At 44.3% G+C, this 21975-nt stretch overlaps 1 protein-coding gene and 1 non-coding gene across 5 annotated transcripts in view; both read right to left on the bottom strand.

The window, feature by feature from the left end:
* Positions 1 to 21975, bottom strand: part of TRPM8 (transient receptor potential cation channel subfamily M member 8) — a 92510-nt gene that overhangs the window by 56278 nt on the left and 14257 nt on the right. For 3 of the 4 annotated variants that reach the window (XM_061412695.1, XM_061412692.1, XM_061412693.1), the window contains 7 exons: positions 20356 to 20528; positions 19370 to 19544; positions 17761 to 17828; positions 15921 to 16118; positions 8197 to 8299; positions 6782 to 6900; positions 833 to 1123 (listed from right to left, as the gene is read on the bottom strand). In XM_061412695.1, coding sequence (XP_061268679.1) covers positions 833 to 1123; positions 6782 to 6900; positions 8197 to 8299; positions 15921 to 16118; positions 17761 to 17828; positions 19370 to 19544; positions 20356 to 20528 — 1127 coding nt within the window. Of the gene's footprint in view, positions 1 to 832; positions 1124 to 4470; positions 4906 to 6781; positions 6901 to 8196; positions 8300 to 15920; positions 16119 to 17760; positions 17829 to 19369; positions 19545 to 20355; positions 20529 to 21975 lie in introns of those variants that run through there. The other variant, XM_061412694.1, reaches the window with a different exon arrangement.
* Positions 9725 to 9797, bottom strand: TRNAG-CCC (transfer RNA glycine (anticodon CCC)). The gene has a single exon. It is a non-coding gene; the product is annotated as a tRNA-Gly (tRNA).

Genomic DNA, 21975 nt, shown 5'->3' with positions numbered 1-21975 from the left:
GAAGATCCCCTGGAGAAGGAAAGGGCAACCCACTACAGTATTCTTGCCTGGAGAATCCCACGGACAGAGGAGACTGGTGGGCTGTAGTCCATGGGGCTGCAAAGAGTCAGACGTGACTTAGCCACTGAACAACAACTGTCCCACTAGGCAACTCTAGGGGGCAGTGTAGGACACAGGCCTCAGAATTATCCCCTCTGAGCAGGAAGGTTGCTGGGGTATTTATACACCAACTTGACCCTCAGTGGGCTCTGAGCAGAGCAAGCCTTCAGCAAAGAGTTGCTGGTACAGGAAACTGGCCCTGCCTGTCCTTTAAGTAGAAAATCTTGAAAGAATGTAAATGGTACATCCATAACATCCTCTCAAGTGGAAACCAGGATTATCCTTTTGGAAAGATTTGCTTCCCTTTTCATTCACAAAGGAAAACTTGGCAGTTCTCCAGTCCTTTGCATGGATAGCACAGAACTGTTTTAGGCAGATCACATCTAAAAGGCTAAGGCATGAACAGGTTGCCATTTCTTTGCCCCTGTTCTCTGTTAGATACCTTCAGAAAGTGCATCACACCAACCTCTGCAATTAATAAACACTGCAATAACTAGTTATAAATATAGCACAAAGAATAAAGCAAGAAAATGCACCATTTATTATCTCAGTAGGATCTGCTAGCTTAAATAAATGAAGTAGGGCAAGAAAATTAACAAACCCAATATGTTGACTACATGATGGTGATTAGGTAGGAATCTAGGGAGTAGGAATCTAGAGAGGTAGAGAGATTTTTCTGAAGGAAGACTCAAGAGATCAGAGTATTCAGGCAGACAACCATCCCACTACATACATGGAGCTCTATGTCTATTTCATCTCTGCTATTCCTGTCTTCCTTCCGGAAGCCTCTTCGGAAGTTAGCAACCAGTTTCCAGACAAAGGTGAGGAGGGCATCATTATAGGAATTCTTGGCGATCTGCAGGTTTCGATACACCAGGGAGCTGAAGTGATTGGAGAAGAGCTCCGTGAGGACGTCATTGGTGAGGAACTTCCGCAGGTTCAAGCCATTCTCCAGAAAGAGGCGGACAAACTTGGGTCTGTCCTTTATAAGAGCTGTAAACATGACTTCCTGAAGGTCAGCAGACTGAGGAGAAAGAGCACAGAGAGAGGGCGCACACCCTAAATCCAGTTAAAGAAGCAAGCCATTTTCTTTCTCAGCTTCCATCGCATTTTCAACCACAAAGTAACAGGATTATCAGATTCTCTTTCAGTTCTGCTTTGGAAATAAAATTTATCTTTTCAGTTGTAACACAATGTTGGATTTTAGCTCAAGCGTTGCGGCAGGAGCGGCAGGGTGCGGCAGGAGAAGGAAGCAGCATGGTGGGATCTGAAATCAGCCAGACATGGGTTTGGATGGGACTTCTCCTTGTGCTATGGTAAAGTGCAGACGATGGCACCATATAGGGGTGACATTGATCAAGAATTGATCCCAATGTCTCGTACAGAAGCACTGGCTCTGTTAGGGGGCAGGGAACCTGCCATCCAGCTCACACCACTTCTCTGAGGTCTACAGTAGACACCATTATGAGCCAACCACCAACCAACTCTTGCGTCTGTGCCGTGGAGTCACCCTGCTGCCCTTCACACACCATGAGGCAAACGCCTGGCCATGTTCAAAAACCATGAGTTACTGGAACACCTGACAGTGATACCCAGTTATTATTTCCCTTTATCTCTACTGTCTGGGCTCCTGATAAGTCTTATCCCATAGAAGCCTATTGAAAATCTTAATAATGAATACATTCTTCAGGCACAAACCAGTGGTCCACAGATCACACCACTGGTTCCCAACGTCCTCCTTAGTACTGGGTCGCCCAAAAGTTCGCTCATGTGTTTCAAAACCTGAATGAATATTTTGACCAACCCAATATTTTTTACAGTTTGATTCAGTTGCCAACATTAACAATTAGACTACGTATAAAATAGAAAACTGATAGGAATATACTGTATAACACAGGGAACTCAATGCACCATGGTGTCCTAAATGGGAAGGAAATCCGGAAGGGAGGGGACATGTGCACACGTACGGCTGATTCATTTTGCCATGCAGCAGAAACTAACAACACTCTAAAGCAACCGTGTGTGTGTGTTAGTCGCTCAGTCGTGTCCGACTCTTTTCAACCCCATGCACTGTAGCCCACCAGGCTCCTCTGTCCATGGGATTCTCCAGGCAAGAATACTGGAGGGGGTTGCCATTCCATTCTCCAAAGGATCTTCCCGACCCAGGGATTGAACCCTGGTCTCCTGCATCACAGGCAGATTCTTTACCACTTGAGCTAAAGGGAAGTCCTACAAAACCACTATAAAGTCCTATAAAGCAACTATACTGCAATAAAAATTAATAAAAAATTAGATGGTTCATAAAAATCCACAATTCCAGCATTAAAATCCAGATGCCTCAGACAGTAAAGAATCCACCTGCAATGCAGGAGACCTGGGTTCAATCCCTGGGTCAGGAAGATCCCCTGAAACAAGGAATGGCAACCCACTCCAGTATTCTTGCCTGGAGAATCCCATGGACAGAGGAGCCTGGCGGGCTACATACAGTCCATGGGGTCACAAAGAGTCAGACATGACGGAGCGAATAACACTCACGAGTAAACACCAGAAGATCTGACACCACAGAGAACCATCAGCTGGAGCCAGTGGGGGCAGTTCCAGGAGCCTGGGCGCTGCAGCGCCAAACCCACACACATCTCCTTGCCGCCCACCCAATCCACTCTCCTCACTGGACGTGACTGAGCCCCAGTTCAGGGGAATATCCCCGGCCAAGGGCAGCATTAGCGGTTTCTGTTTCTGTCTGATGTTGGTCTCAGCAGGATCACACGTTACCTGCAGAGGGAACTGCCAGGAGCCGGCATATTGCATACTGAGTGCATATTGAGTGCAGCACTTTCCACAGCATCATCTTTCAGGATCTGGAATAGCTCAACTAGAATTCTATCACTGCGGGGAGCCAGTGTGAGGAACTCCGTCCATGGCAAAGGTCATGAGGAAGGAGGCTCGGCATACGCAAAGGCGGGATCGAGCCTCAGGAGTCCCCCTGGAAATTCTCGAGCATCTACCCCCAAAACCAGAGTCTGCCTACTTTCTGCTTTGTGCTCTCACCTACACCTCTGACTTTATGGGGGGCTGTCCCCCACTACCTCTCTCTGAAAAAGAGTTAGCTTACAGCTCCAGTTAACAGTTCCTGGGTGTGACAGTGTTTCAACCTACAAACTCCTTTGGAAATCCTAGCCTGCCTGAATAGGTTTTTCCAGCCACATGTGATTGTTCAGAGCCTCCCAACTGTGAGAGGCGGGAGATGTTCCAAACTGTCTAATACAGATTCCTTTGAGCAGTTAAACGATTGATTAGAAATTGTATTGGTGAAGGGTTTTTCACTTTTTGGGCCAATGTTTTCTGCTAAGTCTCTGCATCCCTTACCTGCTGTGTCCCTGGCAGTGTATTGATTAATATAATTGGTGTAAGTAGTAGCTTTAATGTTTGTAACCTTGGACCCTTGAGTTAATTCTTTTCTTGATTGAGCCCACCACACCTTTGCCCTATAGGAATGCAACTTTATCTAATGCTTTTGGAGGGTGGCTCCTGACTTTGGAATAATCACCTTTAGAGAAAAATAAGTTTCTTAAAATGTTAACAGGCCTCCTGGCCAGAAGATGATGTAATTCACCTGAACTTTTGCATATGATAAGTTTGAAAGCCTGGCTTCAATTAGAACCAGGAACTGCTGTCCTTGCATGACTCCACCCCTTCCCCCATTATCCTCTATGCATGACTTAAGGTATAAAAACTACTTTGGAAAATAAAGTGCGGGCCTTGTTCACCGAAACTTGGTCTCCCCATGTCGCTCTCTCTCTCACTCTGGCTGAGTCTCCATCTGGAGCGCGGAAGCCACCATGCTTATTAATTATGCCTGGGCTTCTAAGATCCAACCGGGGAGGCCTCAGTGTCTCCTCTCCTTTGGGAGAACGGAAGGACGCCTGCGGCCTACGTAAGTGGTGCAAACTTCTTGTCTTGAAGTTTTATTGGTCTCCCACGTAAACCAAGCTACTCAGCCTCTTTTCTCCACTGAATTTCCTCACTGAGCTATCCTCATTCTATTACTCTTTATATCTTTGATAAAATATTTAAATAAATAGGTCGCCTATGCTGTCTCTCCTTTGAATACCCTGGATCAGCCAGGGCTGGACCCCGGCAGGGAACTGGCAAGGGGCCCTTCAGTGCCCACACTGTGGCTCCCAGTGGGACAGAGGCAGAAAGCAGTGGCTGACCTGATGACCTGCACTGCTAACCAGCTTCCAGGTTAAGGCCGTGCTACCCCCCGGTCCAGGGATCACTCTTTGAGAACCCCTGGCACACAGGGAAAGAGAACAGCTTCAGAGTCAGACACACCTTTGTCTCCACACCTTGGTTTTACCATTACCTTACCTTATGTGCAACCTTGAATGAGACTGTGTCTCTGAACCTCATTTTTCTCATCTGTAAAGTAGGTGTTTGTGGGGATGAAATGAGGTAACACAGGTCAAGATGCCTTTAGAGATTCAAGTTCAGAACAGGCTCCCAAAATGCCATCAGAATGCCACCCCCGCCCCGCCCCCGTGGTACCCATGGCTGCTACTGCTGCTGCTAAGTCACTTCAGTCGTGTCCGACTCTGTGCGACCCCAGAGACGGCAGCCCACCAGGCTCCCCCGTCCCTGGGATTCTCCAGGCAAGAACACTGGAGTGGGTTGCCATTTCCTTCTCCAGTGCATGAAAGTGAAAAGTGAAAGTGAAGTCGCTCAGTCGTGTCCGACTCCCAGCAACCCTGTGGACTGCAGCCTACCAGGTTCCTCTGTCCATGGGATTTTCCAGGCAAGAGTACTGGAGTGGGTTGCCATTGCCTTCTCCAAAAACAGTATGAGCTGACCCCAACTCACCACTGTGCAAGGAAATGGAGGCATGGAAAGGTTAAGTAACTTGCAGAGGTTAAGTCATGCAGAGGAGCTGGCTCCAGAGTCCATTCTCTCAACCATTAGACCCTTCATGCTTAACTATCTTTATCTAAGCTAGTAAAATTAAATGATCAATTCAATATGTGCCCAACTTTATGTTTATTTGTACCATCTAACCTCACTTAAATAGGACAGTTCACACACATGGGTTCATTTACAAATCAATTAACTAAATCTACTTGCAATTCTACTTTCCCTCAACTAACTCAAGGCTTGCCATATGAGATAGGGCTCATTATACTGTAAAAACCAAACAAAGATAGTGTTTGCTAAAGAAATGAATAATTTAAATGTCCATAAACCATGACTTTATTTGTATTCTATTATTAAAATTGATCACGTTAGTATAAATGAATTCTTCATCTTTGATTATATGATAATGGGCCTAAAAGTTTTCTGAGTCTGACTGGGAAGGATACAAAGTTATGAAATACACATGCCTTATACTGTTATACACATATAAAATGAAATTCTCACTGCCCACCAATGACTGAAGAGCTGAAAACAAAGAAGCCCCTGCTATGTGGATCCACGTGTGACATTTTGTAATTGTTCCTATGAAACAGAATTCCTGAAGTGGATCTCAGTTGAGTTGTATACAAGAGGATGCTGCTGGAAAGTGTAGCCTTACAGCTGTCATCAAATTCAAAGTGAGAGGGATTTCCCTAGCAGTCCAGTGGTTAAGATTCTGTGCTCCCAATGCAGGGGGCCCGAGTCTGATCCCTGGTCAGGGAACTAGATCCTGCAACTAAGAGTTCCCATGCTGAAATGAGAGATCCCGCATACTGCAACCAAGACTCAGTGCAGCTGAATAAATGTGAAAAAAATAATTCTAAATGAGAAAAGTCAGCTTACTGGGGAAAAAATACAGATTTCCTGGACATACAACTTCCATATTGGAGGCACAGGTTTGCCTGGGGGAGGCCCAATTTTCTATGATATTCATTGTATGTCTTCAATCAACTTGTTCTATTTGTCTCTTATGCATCTCACGTCTGACAGTTTTCTCATTAGAATTTGGCTAGGAAGGTAGAGTAGGGCACAAAATGAGTACCGCTGTCGAGCATATACTTCCCCTAAGAGGAAATCTTCACCTCTACACCCAGATGGAGAATTGCCTCTCACGTCATAGCTGAAAAGCTGTAAACTTTAGATGATATTGGTGGCTTGATGCTACCTTACATTAGTGTATTTAGTTTTATTATCTCTTTACAACCAAACTACGAAGTCAATGTTATTATCCCATACTACAGATGAAGAAGTGCTGGAGAAGACTCTTTAGAGTCCCTCAGATAGCAAGGAGATCAAACCAGCCAATCCTAAAGGAAATCAATCCTGAACTTTCATTGGAAGGACTGATGCTGAAGCTCCAATACTTTGGCCACCTGATGTGAAGAGTCAACTCACTGGAAAATACCCTGATGCTGGGAAAGATTGAAGGCAGAAGGAGAAGGAGGTGACAGAGGACGAGATGGTTGGATGGCATCACCGACTCAATGGACATGAGTTTGGGCAAACTCCGGGAGATGGTGATGGACAGGGAAGCTTGGCACGCTGCAGTCCATGAGGTCGAAATGAGTCAGACACAACTTAGCAACTGAACAACAGCAAGAACAGATGAAGAAAATGAGGCCTAGCAACACAGATGCACCAGACAGAGCGTCCATTTCAAGATTCAGTATCAAAGGCCTTCTTAGAAACGGACTAGACCTGCCACTGGAGTCACCAAAGAGGACTTCTTATTTACCTCCCATCGGCGGTCATTGGTGAAAATCTCATCATTGGCTATGTCCAGCTGGTTCCACTCCAGCAGAAGCTTCAGCTGCCCATTCCAGTTATCCTTATCTTGTTCATTGGTGCTAAAGGCTGTAAGAGGACAGGGAAAAAGTCAACTTACCAAACACCCAGAAACAAGAGCATCAGAACCATTCCATACAGCCAACTACCAGAGCCATTTGTCAAAGGAGATTCTGAACATATTCTCTTAGAATCAAACACTTAGAGGGACTTTACTGGTGGTCCAGTGGTTCAGACTTTATCTTCCAGTGCAGGGCGTGTGGGTTCAATCCCCGGACAAGAAGCTAAGATTCCCACATGCTTTGCAGCCAAAAAACCAAAACATAACAAGCAGAAACAATATTATGATATATTCATTAAAGGTTTTTTAAAAGTGGTCCAGATCAAAGAAAAAACTTTAAAAAAAAGGAATCAGACACTCAGAGCTGTCATTTCACTGACACTTTATTTTCACTGATTCTTATCCATATTCTCTAGGTCCCAAAGTATATGATGAGGATCAATTTAGGTGATAATATCTTTCCATTCCATATCCTAACAGTGTAACTATGGCATATTGATATTTTCCTATAGATTCAGATTCCATAAATATTACATATCCAGGGCCACATCTGACTTATACTATATCTAAATCTATGAAATAAAGAGCTATATTATAACAATGTTCTACTTGTCTTTTCCAGAGCTATTATTTTCTGTATCTGTGTATCTCTACAGATGTAGCCCCATTTCAATAAATATCCTTACAACCACATTTCTGACAAGTACGACAAGAATGTTTCTAATAAATAGTTAATGCTAAAAATGCACTTCCGAGGTGCCTTGCACTGCTCTGCATACCTTACAGATATTAATCAGGCGGTTCAACTCCGCACGGTCTTTGTCAGGTAATTTCACCTGGATGGGATTCTCAGGAAGCAAAGTTCACACATGAGAATTTAAAACTAAGGTTCATTCACAAGCTTCAGGAGATGTGTTAGCCCCTGAAACTGAATGCAGAATCATCTGTGTGTGAAGTGTGTGTGTACATGTGTACACAGATGTGGAATCCTAGGACAAAGGTCCACAGCTTTTATCACATTCTCCCAGGTGTCTGAGGCTCAGAAAAAGATTTTAAACCACTACTGGAGACAATTCTTTGGAAAGCACTGTGATCATATTTAACCAGTATTTCAATGACATAAAAATTCTTGTTCTATTAAATACATACATCCAAGGAGGTCAATAATAGTTATTCTAACTTTCAACCTATGATAATCAAAATTAAATGCAAGATTATATTTCCAGTAAGGCTGTTTAAAAAATAAATGCCAGCCATTAAAAGCCACAGAAAGTCACATTTCTAGAAGAGCTATTTTTACTCACCTTTGTACAACGCATAGGAGATCGCATTGCTCACAATTTCATCCCCTGCTTCTTCCATTTTAATAACTGTTAATAGGTGAGAACTTTCGACAATTTCTTTGAGCTGGCAAGATTTAAAGAGCAGAATTGTCAGCCAACTGATTTCAGGCCCGAGGAGTATAAACTTCTCTCTCTTTTGGTGAGGAATGTCTCGTTCCATTTTTTTTAAAGACGACCTATAGGAATGTTTCAGATTTCCTTCCCTCCTCTCAGTGCCCATACTCGCAGCATCTAATTTCTAAATTGAAACAGTGAGTCCTTGACCACAATGAGCATAAAGCACTGCTTCTATAAGGACAGGTATATCAAAAGAACCTATCAGAAAGCTGCAAGATAAAATGACTAGGGGTGAGTGTGAGTGTGTGTATGTGACACATGGTAGATACTCAATCATTGAGTGAGTGAATAAATCAGGAAAAGACAACAGAAAAATCACAGAAATTGTCCAAGTGTGGTCCTAAGGGCTTAGACTATAGAAAGGAAAATTCAATGTGAATAAAAGCCAAGACAACGTGGTGATTAAATAAAGAGATGAGGGATTCTCTATATTTTCCTTTGTGATTTTCTGTAATGTTTAATTTTAAGACATTTTGTAAGATTCACGAGCTGGGGGAGGGACTTCCCTGGCAGTCCAGCAGTGGGAAGCAGGTTTGATCCCTGGTCAATAAAAGACAAAAAAAAGAAAGAAAAAAAAAAAGAGCCTGGGGAGAGGCAGAGCCCCTCCTGATTCTAAGGTTTCAGGCCAGCTTCGAGGGAGCTTGCAAATGAAGAGCTCCCTCTAGAGGAGGAAGCGAGTCTGGCTGTGGTTACACGGAGTTCAAGGCGCTGGTGGGTTTTCCCGGCAACATTTGGACATGAAGATCTGGAACTACAGTCTTGGCTGGGCAGAGAGGGAAGCCTCAGGTCAGGTTGGCTATATATGCATTCTTGCATATATTCAGAAAAGATGAAAACCCTGATTTGAAAAGATACACGCACTCCAATGTTGAGAGTAGCACTACTTACAATAGCCAGGTCATAAGCACCCATAGCAGATAAATGGACAAAAAAGATGTGGTAAATATGCACACACACACACACACACACACACACACACAATGGAATATCAGTCATAAAAAAAGAATGAAATAATGCCATTTGCAGCAACATGGATGGCGCTAAGCGAAATAAGACAGAGGAAGACAAATTATATATCACTTATATGTGGAATCTAAAAATAATACAAATAAGCTTATTTAGAAAACAGAAACAGACTCACAGACATAGAAAACAAACTCATGGTTACCAAAGGGGGAAGGGGAGGGGACGGATAAACTAATAGTATGGGACTGACAGATACATGCTACTAAATATAAAACAGCAAGGATTGTCCGAATGATAAGGGTTTACTGTATAGCACAGGGAACTATATGCAATGTCTTGTTTTTTTTTTAATGTATTTTTATTTATTTGGCTGTTCTTGGTCTTAGTGGTGGCATGTGGGATCTAGTTCCCTGACCAGGGATTGAACCCAGGCCCCCTGCATTGGGAGTACAGAGTCTTAGCCACTGGACCACCAGGGAATTCCCTGTAATGTCTTTTAATGGAAAAGAATCTGAAAATAATATATACATATTCTTTACATAAAAATATGTGTGTACATATATTCTTATTCTTATATATAGACACACACATATATATGTACAGAAAAACATCTGTCTCTGTTCATCAACTATGCTAAAGCTTTTGACCATGTAAATCATGACAAACTATGGAAAGCTGAGAGATGGGAATACCAGACCATCCTACCTGTCTCCTGAGAAACCCATATGTGGGTCAAGAAGCAACCGTTAGAACCCTGTATGGAACAACTGACTGGTTCAAGATCGAGAAACGAGTATGACAGGGCTGTCTGCTGTCACCTGTTTGTTTAACCTATACGCTGAGCACATCATGAGACATGCCGGGCTGGGTGAGTTACAAGCCAGAATCAAGACAGGCGGGAAAAACATTAACAACTTCAGATATAGCACTCCAATCGCAGAAATCGAAGAGGAACTAAAGAGCCTCTTGGTGAGGGTGAAGGAGGAGAGTGAAAGAGCCGGCTTAAGACTAAATATTTAAAGATCTAAGATCATGGCATCCGGCCCCATTACTGCATGGCAAATAGAAGGGGAGAAGGTGGAAGCAGTGACAGATTTCCTCTTCCTGGACTCCAAAACCACTGAGGACAGTGACTGCAGCCGTGAAATCAGAAGACAGTGGCTTCTTGGCAGGAAAGCGATGACAAACCTAGAAAAGCAGAGACGCTGCTCTGCCGACAAAGGTCCACAGAGTCAAGGCTATGGTCTTCCCAGTGGTCACGCACAGTTGTAAGAGCTGGACCACAAAGAAGGCAGAACACCAAAGAATTGATGCCTTCAGATCGTGTTGCTGGAACAGACCCTTGAGAGTCCCTTGGACAGCAAGGGGATCAAACCAGTCAATCTTAAGGGAGATAAACCCTGAATATTCCCTGCAAGGACTGATGCTGAGGCTGAAGCTCCAGTATTTTGGTCATCTGATTCGAACAGCTGACTCATTGGAAAAGTACCCGATGCTAGGAAAGATCGAGGGCAGAAAGAGAAGGGGGGGTCAGAAAATGAGATGACTCGACAGCATCACCGATGAAATGAACATGAACTTGGGCAAACTCCAGAAGATGGTGAGGGACAGAGAGGCTTGGCGTGCTGCAGTCCATGGGGCACAAAAAGTCAGACACGACCGGGCGACTGAACAACAACAACAGTAAGTACATTTATTTATATATGCATATATATATTTCAATCACTTGGCTGTACACCTGATAGAACACAGTATTATAACTTGAGTTCAATTTTTTAAAAAGAAAAAAGGAGCGCCCTTGAATTTTGACTTTAGGAGGTGACCTTAAGGTTGCAGTTTCCTGGGAAAGGTGGTGTCCAAGGGCTTCATTCAAGAAGCATCCTAGGGTGACGAGGAAATAGATGAAAACTGCAGGAAGGCACAGACCACAGTGAGTTTGACGGAGAGGGAGAGGGGCTGACGGCAGGAAGGGAAGGGTCTTCCCACCATGCTGGCGGCCTTTGTTCACGCAAAGGAAAGGGGCCTGGCCAGAAATGACAGGTGAGGAGGGGTCCAGGTCCCAGGATTCTGGGGCCAGCTGGGGGTGGGCAGCACAGAAGGGCCAGGACAACTTTTCCTTTGGAATTAAAAGGAAGAAGAAGAAGATGAACATGGATACAGAGCAAATGGATGGAACCCAGAGGACTCTGCAGGGGCACCCACCCGTACTCCGTCCCCCTAGGATCCTGACCCCTAACTGCAGCCCGTGTGAGCTCAACTGCAACAGTCTCAGATCACACCTCGCCCTGCCTCAAACTCCTTGGTGACTTCCTGACACACCTGAATGAGACCAAAAGCTCTAGACAGTGTTCAAGGAGCTCCCTGGCCTGGCCCCTCCTAAGTCCTACAGTCTCCACCTCAAAGCGTCCACCCTCACCTCCATCTTTCAGTCCCTTTGGGAGCTGGGCTTATCTCGAGTCTCAGGAGCTGTGCCCCAAACAAGCCCAGCCCTCACCCTTGACCCTCACCCTTGACCCTCACCCATCACTCAGATCTCAGATCCCACGTCACCTCCTCTGAGAAGCCCTCCGCTGAAAGGCCCTCCCACACCAGGCCAGGCTCCCTTGGCTCAAGCCCAGTGTATCCACGCTACTAATTTTCTTTAAAACTCCCTTTTCTGGTAGGAAATTAAACAGCACACTGTACTGTAATCACTCAACAGGAATTTTTTTTTTAATTTCCATTTTCTTTCTGAAGACAGGCACTCCCTGTTGTGTACTCTCCTTTTTGAAATGTCTATTGCAGGATCAGGCATCAGTATGTGCTCAATAAATTACTACTGAATAAATGCAAGTGTTGGAAATGAATGATACCGGGTTGGCTGGCAGGCTGGGAGACGCTGAAGGGTCAAGCTCTTGAGAAGGTGGGAGTGGGCAGAGTGGGGAACTATGAGAGCCCTGGTGGGGAGGAGGGCCTGGGCCCAGTGGGCAAGCATATGGGGTCTCTTGAGGAGGATGAGAAACTGTGACGCCAGGCTTAGGGGCTGCTTGTCCACATGGCCAGTGAGGCCACCCGCAACTCCCCTGAGAGCTTGCTCAACGAATGTCTGGCTGAATGTATGCATTCATTCATTAATAATTCCACTCTTGAGCTTTGTCTTTTGGGAAATCTCTACCAACTGCCAAACCCCATATAAGTGCACAATTAAAATGCCAGGCTAATTTTTATTATTGATGTATGTCTTCTGATTGACATGACTATAATTATGATAAATCATTAGCATATGAATACAAATTAGATACGCATCCCAGAAAGGGCAATATAATCATAGAAAGTGAAATGTGTCTGACATTTAGCCTGCTTCATGTGACTTTCCCGTAGCAGTTTTCTTGAAGCAGAAAATCAAAACCCTTCATAAAGGGACTTCCCTGGTGGTCCAGTGGTTAAAACTTCACCTTCCAATGTAAGGGGAGCCAATTCAATCCCTGGTTGGGTAGCTAAGATCCCACATGCCTCGCAGCCAAAAACCCAAAACATAAAACAGAAACAATATTATAACAAATTCAATAAAGACTTTTTAAAAAATGGCCCACATCAAAAAAAAATTTTTTTTAATATCCTTTATAAAGGGTATGGGGACCCATACGGTGGCATGGCCCTTTGGACATGACCTTGTCTGGACTCTACAAGCAATGTGCATAATGAATAAGAGGAAAGTCACTGGAATGGACCCAGGGCCATCTTTGATGGGTGAGTTAAGAGTTGTCTATTCCTTTGCCTGCGAGCATCCTTGAACTGACCGCTGGATTTCTTCCATCCATCACAGGAAAGTATCTTGACGACACTGTTCAACACACAAAGTCTTAGGTTTCTATCTGTGCTTTGGGGTTGCTCCCTTGATATGTTTGGAAAGACTCAAGCTGTTTAGGTCTGAATATATGGGGAACAGAAATAACCACTGTGGGTTATATGTATTTCTCTCACCCACATATTTTCACCCAGAGGGCACTCTATTCAAATCGGGCTCCTGGGTATTCAGGGCGTTTGTGTGTATGCATGTTCAGCCATGTCCAACTCTTCGCGACCCCATGGACTGTAGCTCACCAGGCTCCTCTGTCCAAGGGATTCTCCAGGCAAGAACACTGGAGTGGGTTGCCATTTCCTTCTCCACAGTATCTTCCCAACCCAGGGATCGAATCCACGTTTCCTGCATCTCCTGCACTGGCAGGCGGATTCTTCACCTCTCCCTTGATTGGCTCGGGGTTGGGGAGTGACATAGGCAACTGACCACTTTGGCTGTGCCCAGCCAGCCCCTTCCCGCTTCTTCGCTGGGATCTGCTCCTTACAGGGTGCTAGTGCTCTAGTGTCAGCTGTCACTCCGTGTCGCCTGACAGCAGGCCGGCAATCCTCCGGGGCTGCCTCTGTCTGGGTGGGTTCCTCTGTCTCATTCAGGGGCTCAGCACAAGGAGGTCCGTGGTGGCTGCACCCCTAAGCCGCATCTTTCAACTCGGCCTTCATCATCAATGACGCTAATATCACTCTATTCCCCTCAACTGGACTTGAACAAGATACAAGCAAATCCCAGCAAGAACTTTCACAGAAAACCACTAGCTTTGCCCTTTTTAGCAAAATCTGCGAAACACAGATGTTGTAGGAACATCACGTGGGCTTTTTTTGGACAGTGCATCATTCAGCACCAACAGAGACTCTCGGGTATAGGAAGAAGATGCAGCTGCCATCTTCTGAGTCTTAGTAGTGAGGCTTAATCCAGAAAGGACTTGTGTCCTGATCACTTTGATCCTGCCGCACCTTCCCTGGATCATCACCTAACTGCCCAGGCATGTGAAATTAAATAAAGCCAAGAGGGTCTCGTTGTTCATTAATTTAATACCGAGTACCGGTAGCCTAGACAATGGGCTTGATTATTCTCATTATTTACAAGAATTTGATTTGTTCATGCTTGCTTTAAATAATGACAAAGACCAATACACACTACTCCATATAAAATAAACAAGGATTTACTGTTTAGGACAGGGAACTACATTCAGTATCTTGTAATAATCTATAATGAAAAAGAATCTGCAAAAGAAAGTTACATATATATGTAACATATATATATAGGGGGCTTCCCAGATGGCCCTAGTGGTAAAGACCTGCCTGCCAGTGCAAGAGACTTTAGAGACAAAAGTTTGATCCCTGGGTCACGTAGATCCCTTGGAGGAGGGCATGGCAACCCACTCCAGTATTCTTGCCTGGAGAATCCCATGGACAGAGGAGCCTGGCAGGCTATGCTCCACACGGTCGCAAAGAGGACATGACTAAAGCGACTTAGCATGCATGCACATACATACACTTTTGTGCCTATGTATATATGGGCTTCCCCTGTGGCTCAGTGGTAAAGAATCTGCCTGCCAATGTAGGAGATGAGGGTTTGATCCCTGGGTTGAGAAGATCCCCTGGAGAAGGGAATGGCAACCCACTCCAGTATTCTTGCTTGGAAAATCCCATGGACAGAGGAGCCTGGTGGGCTACAATCCATGAGGTCACAAAAGAGTCAGACATGACCGAGCAAATGGACACAGCATATATATATATGAATCTCTTTGCTGTATACCTGAAATGAACACAATATTGCAAATCAACTGTGCTTTGATAAAAGAAACAACATAATGACAAATGCCACCAAGAACAAGATTGTCTTCACTACTCCAGGATTTCAGTTTGCCAAATTTGACACTTCGAGGTTCTTCTATAATGAAATGCTGCTGAAATACCAAGTTAATTAAAGAACTTATAAAAAATATTTATACTAAATTCAACCTTTCACTCTAATGATGAAATGGGTTCCATGATTAAAATAACTCTTGCTGTCTACATCCTGTTATTTCCTTTATGGCAAACTTTCCAAGTGGAAGCACACACTCCTAAGAACCCAAACATGGAAGGCCACTTTCAGATGAGCTGATGGGAACGTTCCCACTCCCGCCAATGTGAACTCTATCACAAACTGAACAGTCAACAAGATGAAAGTCATTTCAAGTCAACACCAGTCATGATTCAGAGAGAAATGTGAGAAAGCACAGCACTCTGTTAAAATACAGGCTTAGCAACAAGAAGCCGGAGATATTTCAATCAGTACACATTTCTTACATGATCCAATAGGAAAGATGAGAGATTGTGGATGAATCACAGGCCAGTTAACTTAGAAAGGCAATCTTTCTGTAGTAACAGCTTCTCCACTAGACACAGATTCGAATTAGAATCTGCATTCCTAAAACATCATCACAGGGATTTCACCCCCCACCCCCCACCCCCTCAGCCCCCACGGCTGATACGAAACACAGAAGCTCAACGTGTATCATCAGGGTATGAAAGAAGGAGTATCAGCTTTGAAAACAGGCGGACTGGAATTTAAGCCCCATCTGCTACACCTTATGAGGTATGGAGACTAGGCAAGTCATTTAATGTATGTGAGCTTCAGTTTCCAAGGAAAAACCTGTTTGGGCTGGAGTGCAGTTTCCAAGTCCCTGAGAAAGTATAAACGCCCAGAGCTGCTAGTAGAGGCTGGCAGTGGCAGCGCCCGCCCCCTCCCTTCCCATGAACTTGCCCCCGCTGCAACTCACCCATCTGATCCAACTCTCGGTCTCCTCCTCAGGCAGCCGGGACACCGTGCGGGGCAAGAAGCGCACCAGCTTCTCCTTGATGATGGATGACGTCAGGACATCCTCCACCTCCACCAGGCTCGCGATCACATCGGCGATCTGCCCCGAGCCTTCCACCACCACGCAGGGGATCTTACTTTTGACGGAGGTATTGATGGCCTGAGAGAAGGGAGGTAAGAGTCGACCAGAGGATCAACAGAACCCAGCCCGGAGCCGAGGCTCTAATCAAGCTGGTGAACAAATCATACGGACACATCTCTGCACTGTATCCTTCTGTGGGGGCAGGGGAGGTTCATTTTCAATCAGAAGCAAACCAAATACTTGCAACCATTTAAGAATCAAAAATGTAAGCCAATTGTCTTACATCCTGTGTTAGTATCAAATTCCATAGTAAGGACATGTGCAGCTGGCAAGTTTTCCATAAATAAGTGCTTCAAAATATCCCTCTATACAAAACTGATCATTCCAAATATTGACATCATAGATTTAAATGACAACTCTTAAGATGGTACCCAACATTGTCATTGATGGCTTATCTGCCAGAGGTGAATAATATGCATAGATTTAAGGCATGAAAATACCTTCCCAGAAGCTGGCACACTTTTTTGACTCACATATTTCCCTCCTCAAATAATTTTCTTTTCTCCTTTTATGAAAAGAAAAGAAAAATATATTTGTTTTCTGGATAAACACATACCACAGTTTTATTTCCCCGATAAAAACCACAGAGACCAGCATAGGGGAATCAGGTCTTAAGAATTTTAATTACTTGACAACTAGACAAAGTGATGTACATGTGAGCACAGCCCCTTCCTTTAGCCAGGAGTGCTGTCTCCCTTACAGAAGATGTTGCCCACGGAGTGTGGAGCCTTCATCAGATCAGGCTGGGATCCATCTTCACCTCCCTACCTGAGCCAAAGGTGGGTGTCGGGGCTGTGCTGGGGCGGGAGTGAGGGTATAGGAGAGTGAGCTGAAGGATGAAGAACTCAGTGGGTAGTTTCTCTTCCCTTTCTCCTCTCTCCTGTAGCATCTGTGGGTTGTGAATTGCCTGAACAGACTTTGAGGGAAATGCTATAGAAATGCGATACTCTAGACCGGCAGCACCTCGCTGGAAACCTTAATTCTAAATCTAAAATCTGAGTGATAATAGAGGCAACCATCTTCAATTACTTTTTCTCCATCTCTCTTCCTCTTTAATGTGACTGCCTCTTCAAGCATTTCCATACTGACTATTTCACACTGAAAAAAATCTCTAATTTTTCTCTGAAAAGTCTTTCCCTGAAAAATCTTTATTTAATAATGTTTTCAACAGTAGGTCTCATAGAAGGTACAATAAATACCTGCTGATGAAGGAATAAATGAATGGATCATTGTTACAGAAAATAATAAACAAAGAGAAGCATTAGATTATGATTGCAACTAACTCTGCCAGAAATTTCATGTAATTCTAAGTGCGTGTGATCATAGGGTGGCCATGGTTTTCCAACATACGTGTTGGTTACCATTCCTGAGTCTTGTGAGTTCAGGTCAAGCCCTTCTATTTGGCTGGTTGATGGCCAAAGCCAACAGTAAGGACAGAGACTATTCGTGTTGCTACCAAGTCTCTTCCTAAATCTTCTCAGCTGAGGAGACAACATAAGTCTGTTAGGGCAACAGGCTGTGTGATTGGAAAAATGCTACTTACTTGCTGTAGAAAAGAAAGCAACCAGATTAGGTTAGGTGAGCCCCCAAAGCCATGAAAATAAAAACTGGTTGAGCAAACTTGTTGACCGATCTTCCAGAAAACCAAACCAAGACTCACTTTCAAAGTCTCTTTCCCACCTCCTTGGGCAAAACACACAATGGGGATCTTGCCACCGTAGTTGGAATCTGTAAAATATAAAACATAAAATATATTTTGGGCTCATCAGAAATACTCACCTACCTCAAGGGAACTTCTGCCCCTTGAGCCCAGGGTGGGGGTTCTGGCTGCATACCTAACGAACCTGACAATCAGTTGATCACAATGGATCATCTCTGGGCTCCAAACCAGTAGTAGCATGACATGAGTCACATTGCATGACATTTATTTAAAATGCTAAAGTCTGTGAATGATTGACTTTTGTTAATAAATATTTTGGACCGCATGGAGATCAAACCAGTGAATCCTAAAGGAAATCAGTCCTGAATATTCATTGGAAGGACTGATGCTGAAGCTGAAACTCCAATACTTTGGCCACCTGATGCAATGAACTGACTCATTTGAAAAGACCCTGATGCTGGGAAAGATTAAAGGCAGGAGAAGGGGAGGACAGAGGATGAGATGGTTGGATGGCATCACCGACTCAATGGACATGAGTTTGAGTAAACTCCAGGAGTTGGTGATGGACAGGAAGGCCTGGAGTGCTGCAGTCCATGGGGTTGTAAAGAGTCGGACAGAACTGAGTAACTGAACTGAACTGACTTGAATATATTAAGCCAGGTTCAAATTTATCCTGACAATAATTATACTTTCACTCATTTGCATAATCTATGCGTGAAAATTTTGCATAACTATGTGTTTTCTCCAGAGAGATGACTGCATATACAAATGTCTTCCTCCACAGACTTCCCATTGAGAAAAGAAAAGATTGAGATTATCTCCAACAAGTCTCTGTGATGGAGACTGTCCCTAGATGATGTGGTAATCTGGTTCCACAACAGGACACATTTCAACACCAACATCTCAGCAGTAGGAAGACATTATTTATCACTTTCCATAGCAAATAAAGGCTTTCACTCCATGGTTGCATTCTCCCCCTGAAACCAATGTTTTAGGAGGTTTTGGTTGGCTCAGTGGTAAAGAGTGGGAGACACGAGTTCAATCCCTGGGTCAGGAAAATCACTTAGACAAGGAAATGGCAACTCATTCCAGTATTCTTGCCTGGAAAACTCCATGGGCAAGAGGAGACTGGCATTCTACAGTCTATGGGGTCACAAAAGAGCTGGATGGGACTTAGCAACTAAACAACAATGGTATAGAGAAGTAGCCAATAGTCAAAGAAGTAAATCATCTAACTGTGAAGCTAGCGGGTTGGTTTTTTATCACTTCTACTCTAGCAAATCCCATTGCTTCATCAGTGCAATTTGCTACCGTGAATTTTACCAGGTCTTAAATGTTATCAAGCAGAATGGACAGCAGGTCTCTTTATTGCCAAGCCAGAGTGGGACAAGGCAGCATTCATCAATGTTCTAGCACACTGGAGGGTACGTATCATAGGAGCAGAGGCATTTCTAGTATATTAAAGAAGAGATACAACGACTCTTCTTTGGCAGTAGAGCATCTGATAGGATGGGTTTACCACGCTTCACTCAATAATTGGAGCTATTGTTGATGCTGCTGCTGCTTTTGTTCATATGTTTTTCTAACGTCCCATCTCGTAAGCACTGACCTTGAATCGTGCGCTCAGAGATGTACTTCTCCAGCTGATTCCGGAGCTTTGCCTCCACTGTGGGGTGCCCGTGGCAGCCGTTGTCCACGAGCAGCAGGTGGGTGTGGTTGCTGTCCAGGATGTACAGAGGGTCTCTCTTGAAGTCATCCATAATGTACTGAGCTGAAAAATATCCCTGAAAAGCACACAGCAACTTGTCTTTGAGACTTGCTTGTTGGCCAAAATGCCTGATGACATCTTTATGGGTTCATGAAAGGCTGACTCTTTGGGTTCAACTATATTGATGCCTCTTTCCAGATTCCTAAGTGCAGAAGGGTCTTAAAAATCTTATAGTTCAGGCCATCATTTTAAATATGAGGAAATGAAGGTTCAAAATAGTTGGATCACTTGCCTATTGTCACATAAATGACCGGTGGCAGTGTAAGAATCAGATTCCCAATCCAGTTCTTGTTCCATCACCCTGTGCTTTTGTATAAATTCACTGAAACTGATAGCATTCAGGAAAGTGTGTGTGTGTGTGTGTGTGTGTCCAGACATACATATTTGTGTGGGTGTGGATATGATAGAGGTAGATATTGATATACACATATTTGTCTAGAATCCATCATATGCCAAGACCTATGCCAGGGTCTAGGGATTAGAAAATGAATAAAATGAAGTCTTAGCTCTTGAGGAGCACATAGTTACAGGATTATGAAAAGAAGTAATTAAACATATACTTTGTCATAAGACTTAGTACCAGAGAATAAAAAACTAAAGAACTGACTCTAACAGGATTTGCTGGGAACAAATTTTCATGAACAAAACACATCTATCGGTAATTCCTTCACAGAACCGCTTTGATTATGTCATCCTTGTTTTTAATTCCTGAGGTTCCAAAGGAACCTTGTAAGGCCAACTTCCTACAAGTTGATGGCATCCCAGAGCCCCATGCCAGGGCCACTCTCCCCCGTGACCCCGCAGACCTCCTCATGTCCTGCCCGTACCTCCACATCACAATTCCTGATAAGGGTGTCCCTGTTGGAGACCATGCCCCAAGCGGCGATGCCAATGGCCACAATGTTCTCCTCCGAATTCCTGCTAATGGTGTTGTCTCTCACCACCTCCCCAATGAACTTCATCAGCCCATAGTGGGTGCCTCCAGTGAGAATCCAGGCACCTGCCAACAAGAGAGGAGAACAGAGGCTCTGAATAAGTTTTTCATCCTGTGCTCAATCCCTAAAGAAGCCCCACCTGTGAGCACCAGGACCCAGCATCGCTGGCCACACTTTGGACTATGTTCAACCTAAGACACGGACTTAGGAAAGAGAAGAGGATGTCCCAGTGTCTAGAGATGCCGCTTAAAAAGATACAGATTCTAGACCCCACTCTAGACTCACATCATCAGATTCTCTGGGAAGTGGGGCCAAGAAATCTGTCCCTTTAATCATCTCTCAGGTAAATCTTTTCAGGGCTAATAAGCACCTGCCCTTAGCTGTTGAGCAAGTTAAGCAATGTCATCATGGAAAGTGGAACGCTCTGCTCCCACACCTCCCGCCCCATGGATCTGGAGTGATCTTCCCAGCAGGACCCTGGTGCCTACCATTTAATTTTGGGCTTCCCTAGTGGCTCAGATGGTAAAGAATCGGCCTGCAATGCGGGAGACCTGGGTTTGATCCATGGGTCAGGAAGATCCCCAGGAGAAGAGAATGGCAACCGACTCCAGGATTCTTGCCTGGAGAATCCCGTGGACAGAGGAGCCTGGTGGGCTACAGTCCATGGGGTCTTCTAGCATGACCCTGGTGCCTACAATTTAACTTTAAAATTGCACAAGCTTGCACACTGGTGTTTGAAGGTTTTTATTTGATGATCTTTGCAAGGCCAAGAATTTTTCACAGTTTTGTTTTCAAAACTGTAGTAAACAAAATACCTAAAAATATGACTTCACATAATAATGGCATCTAAAGCTGAAAATGTGCCTAGGCCAGTGTGCCACCCAGGCAGGAATCTAGCCTGAGGCTTGGCCACCTGTCTCCCTGAATTCTGAGGAGTCCTGAGGCAGCCCCCTCCCCCAACTGTTAGAAAGTCCTTTTGTTCATTGTTGTCTCCATTCTCCAATTTTGTCACTGACTTCCCGACAGGGAGCTACTTTAGTCATCTCCCACAGAAAAGTCCTTCCAATATTTTACGGTAAATGTGATGTAGTCCCTAGAACATTCAGATCTCATTCCTTTGGCCAGTTCTCACAAGATGTGAATTCCAGACCCCCTGGCACCCAGTCTCCTTCCTGCAGACAGATTTCAGTTGTCAATACCCCCGTTTCAAATGAGGCAATAGGAGACAAAGCAGCTCTCCACATGGCTGACCCAGAGTACAAGAAGACAATGAACCCCCAGCTCCGCCCATTCACTTCATCTAAGAAGAATCCCGGCCTGGGCACTTTTGTCTGCTTTGTTCTACTCTATGTATTCCCAGTACCTAAAACAATTTCTGACACATGGCATGCATTTAAGAAGTATTTGCTGAAGGAATGCATTATGCATGTTCGGATTTAGTGGTGAGGAAGTCAGCTGCTGGGTTTCATAACAAAGTATCTACTGTGGTCCCATCTGGTTGATCAGGAAATT

Source organism: Bos javanicus, chromosome 3 (genome assembly GCF_032452875.1).
Source record: "Bos javanicus breed banteng chromosome 3, ARS-OSU_banteng_1.0, whole genome shotgun sequence".
Lineage (NCBI taxonomy): Eukaryota > Metazoa > Chordata > Mammalia > Artiodactyla > Bovidae > Bos > Bos javanicus.
This window is presented reverse-complemented; position numbering and strand designations above follow the sequence as displayed.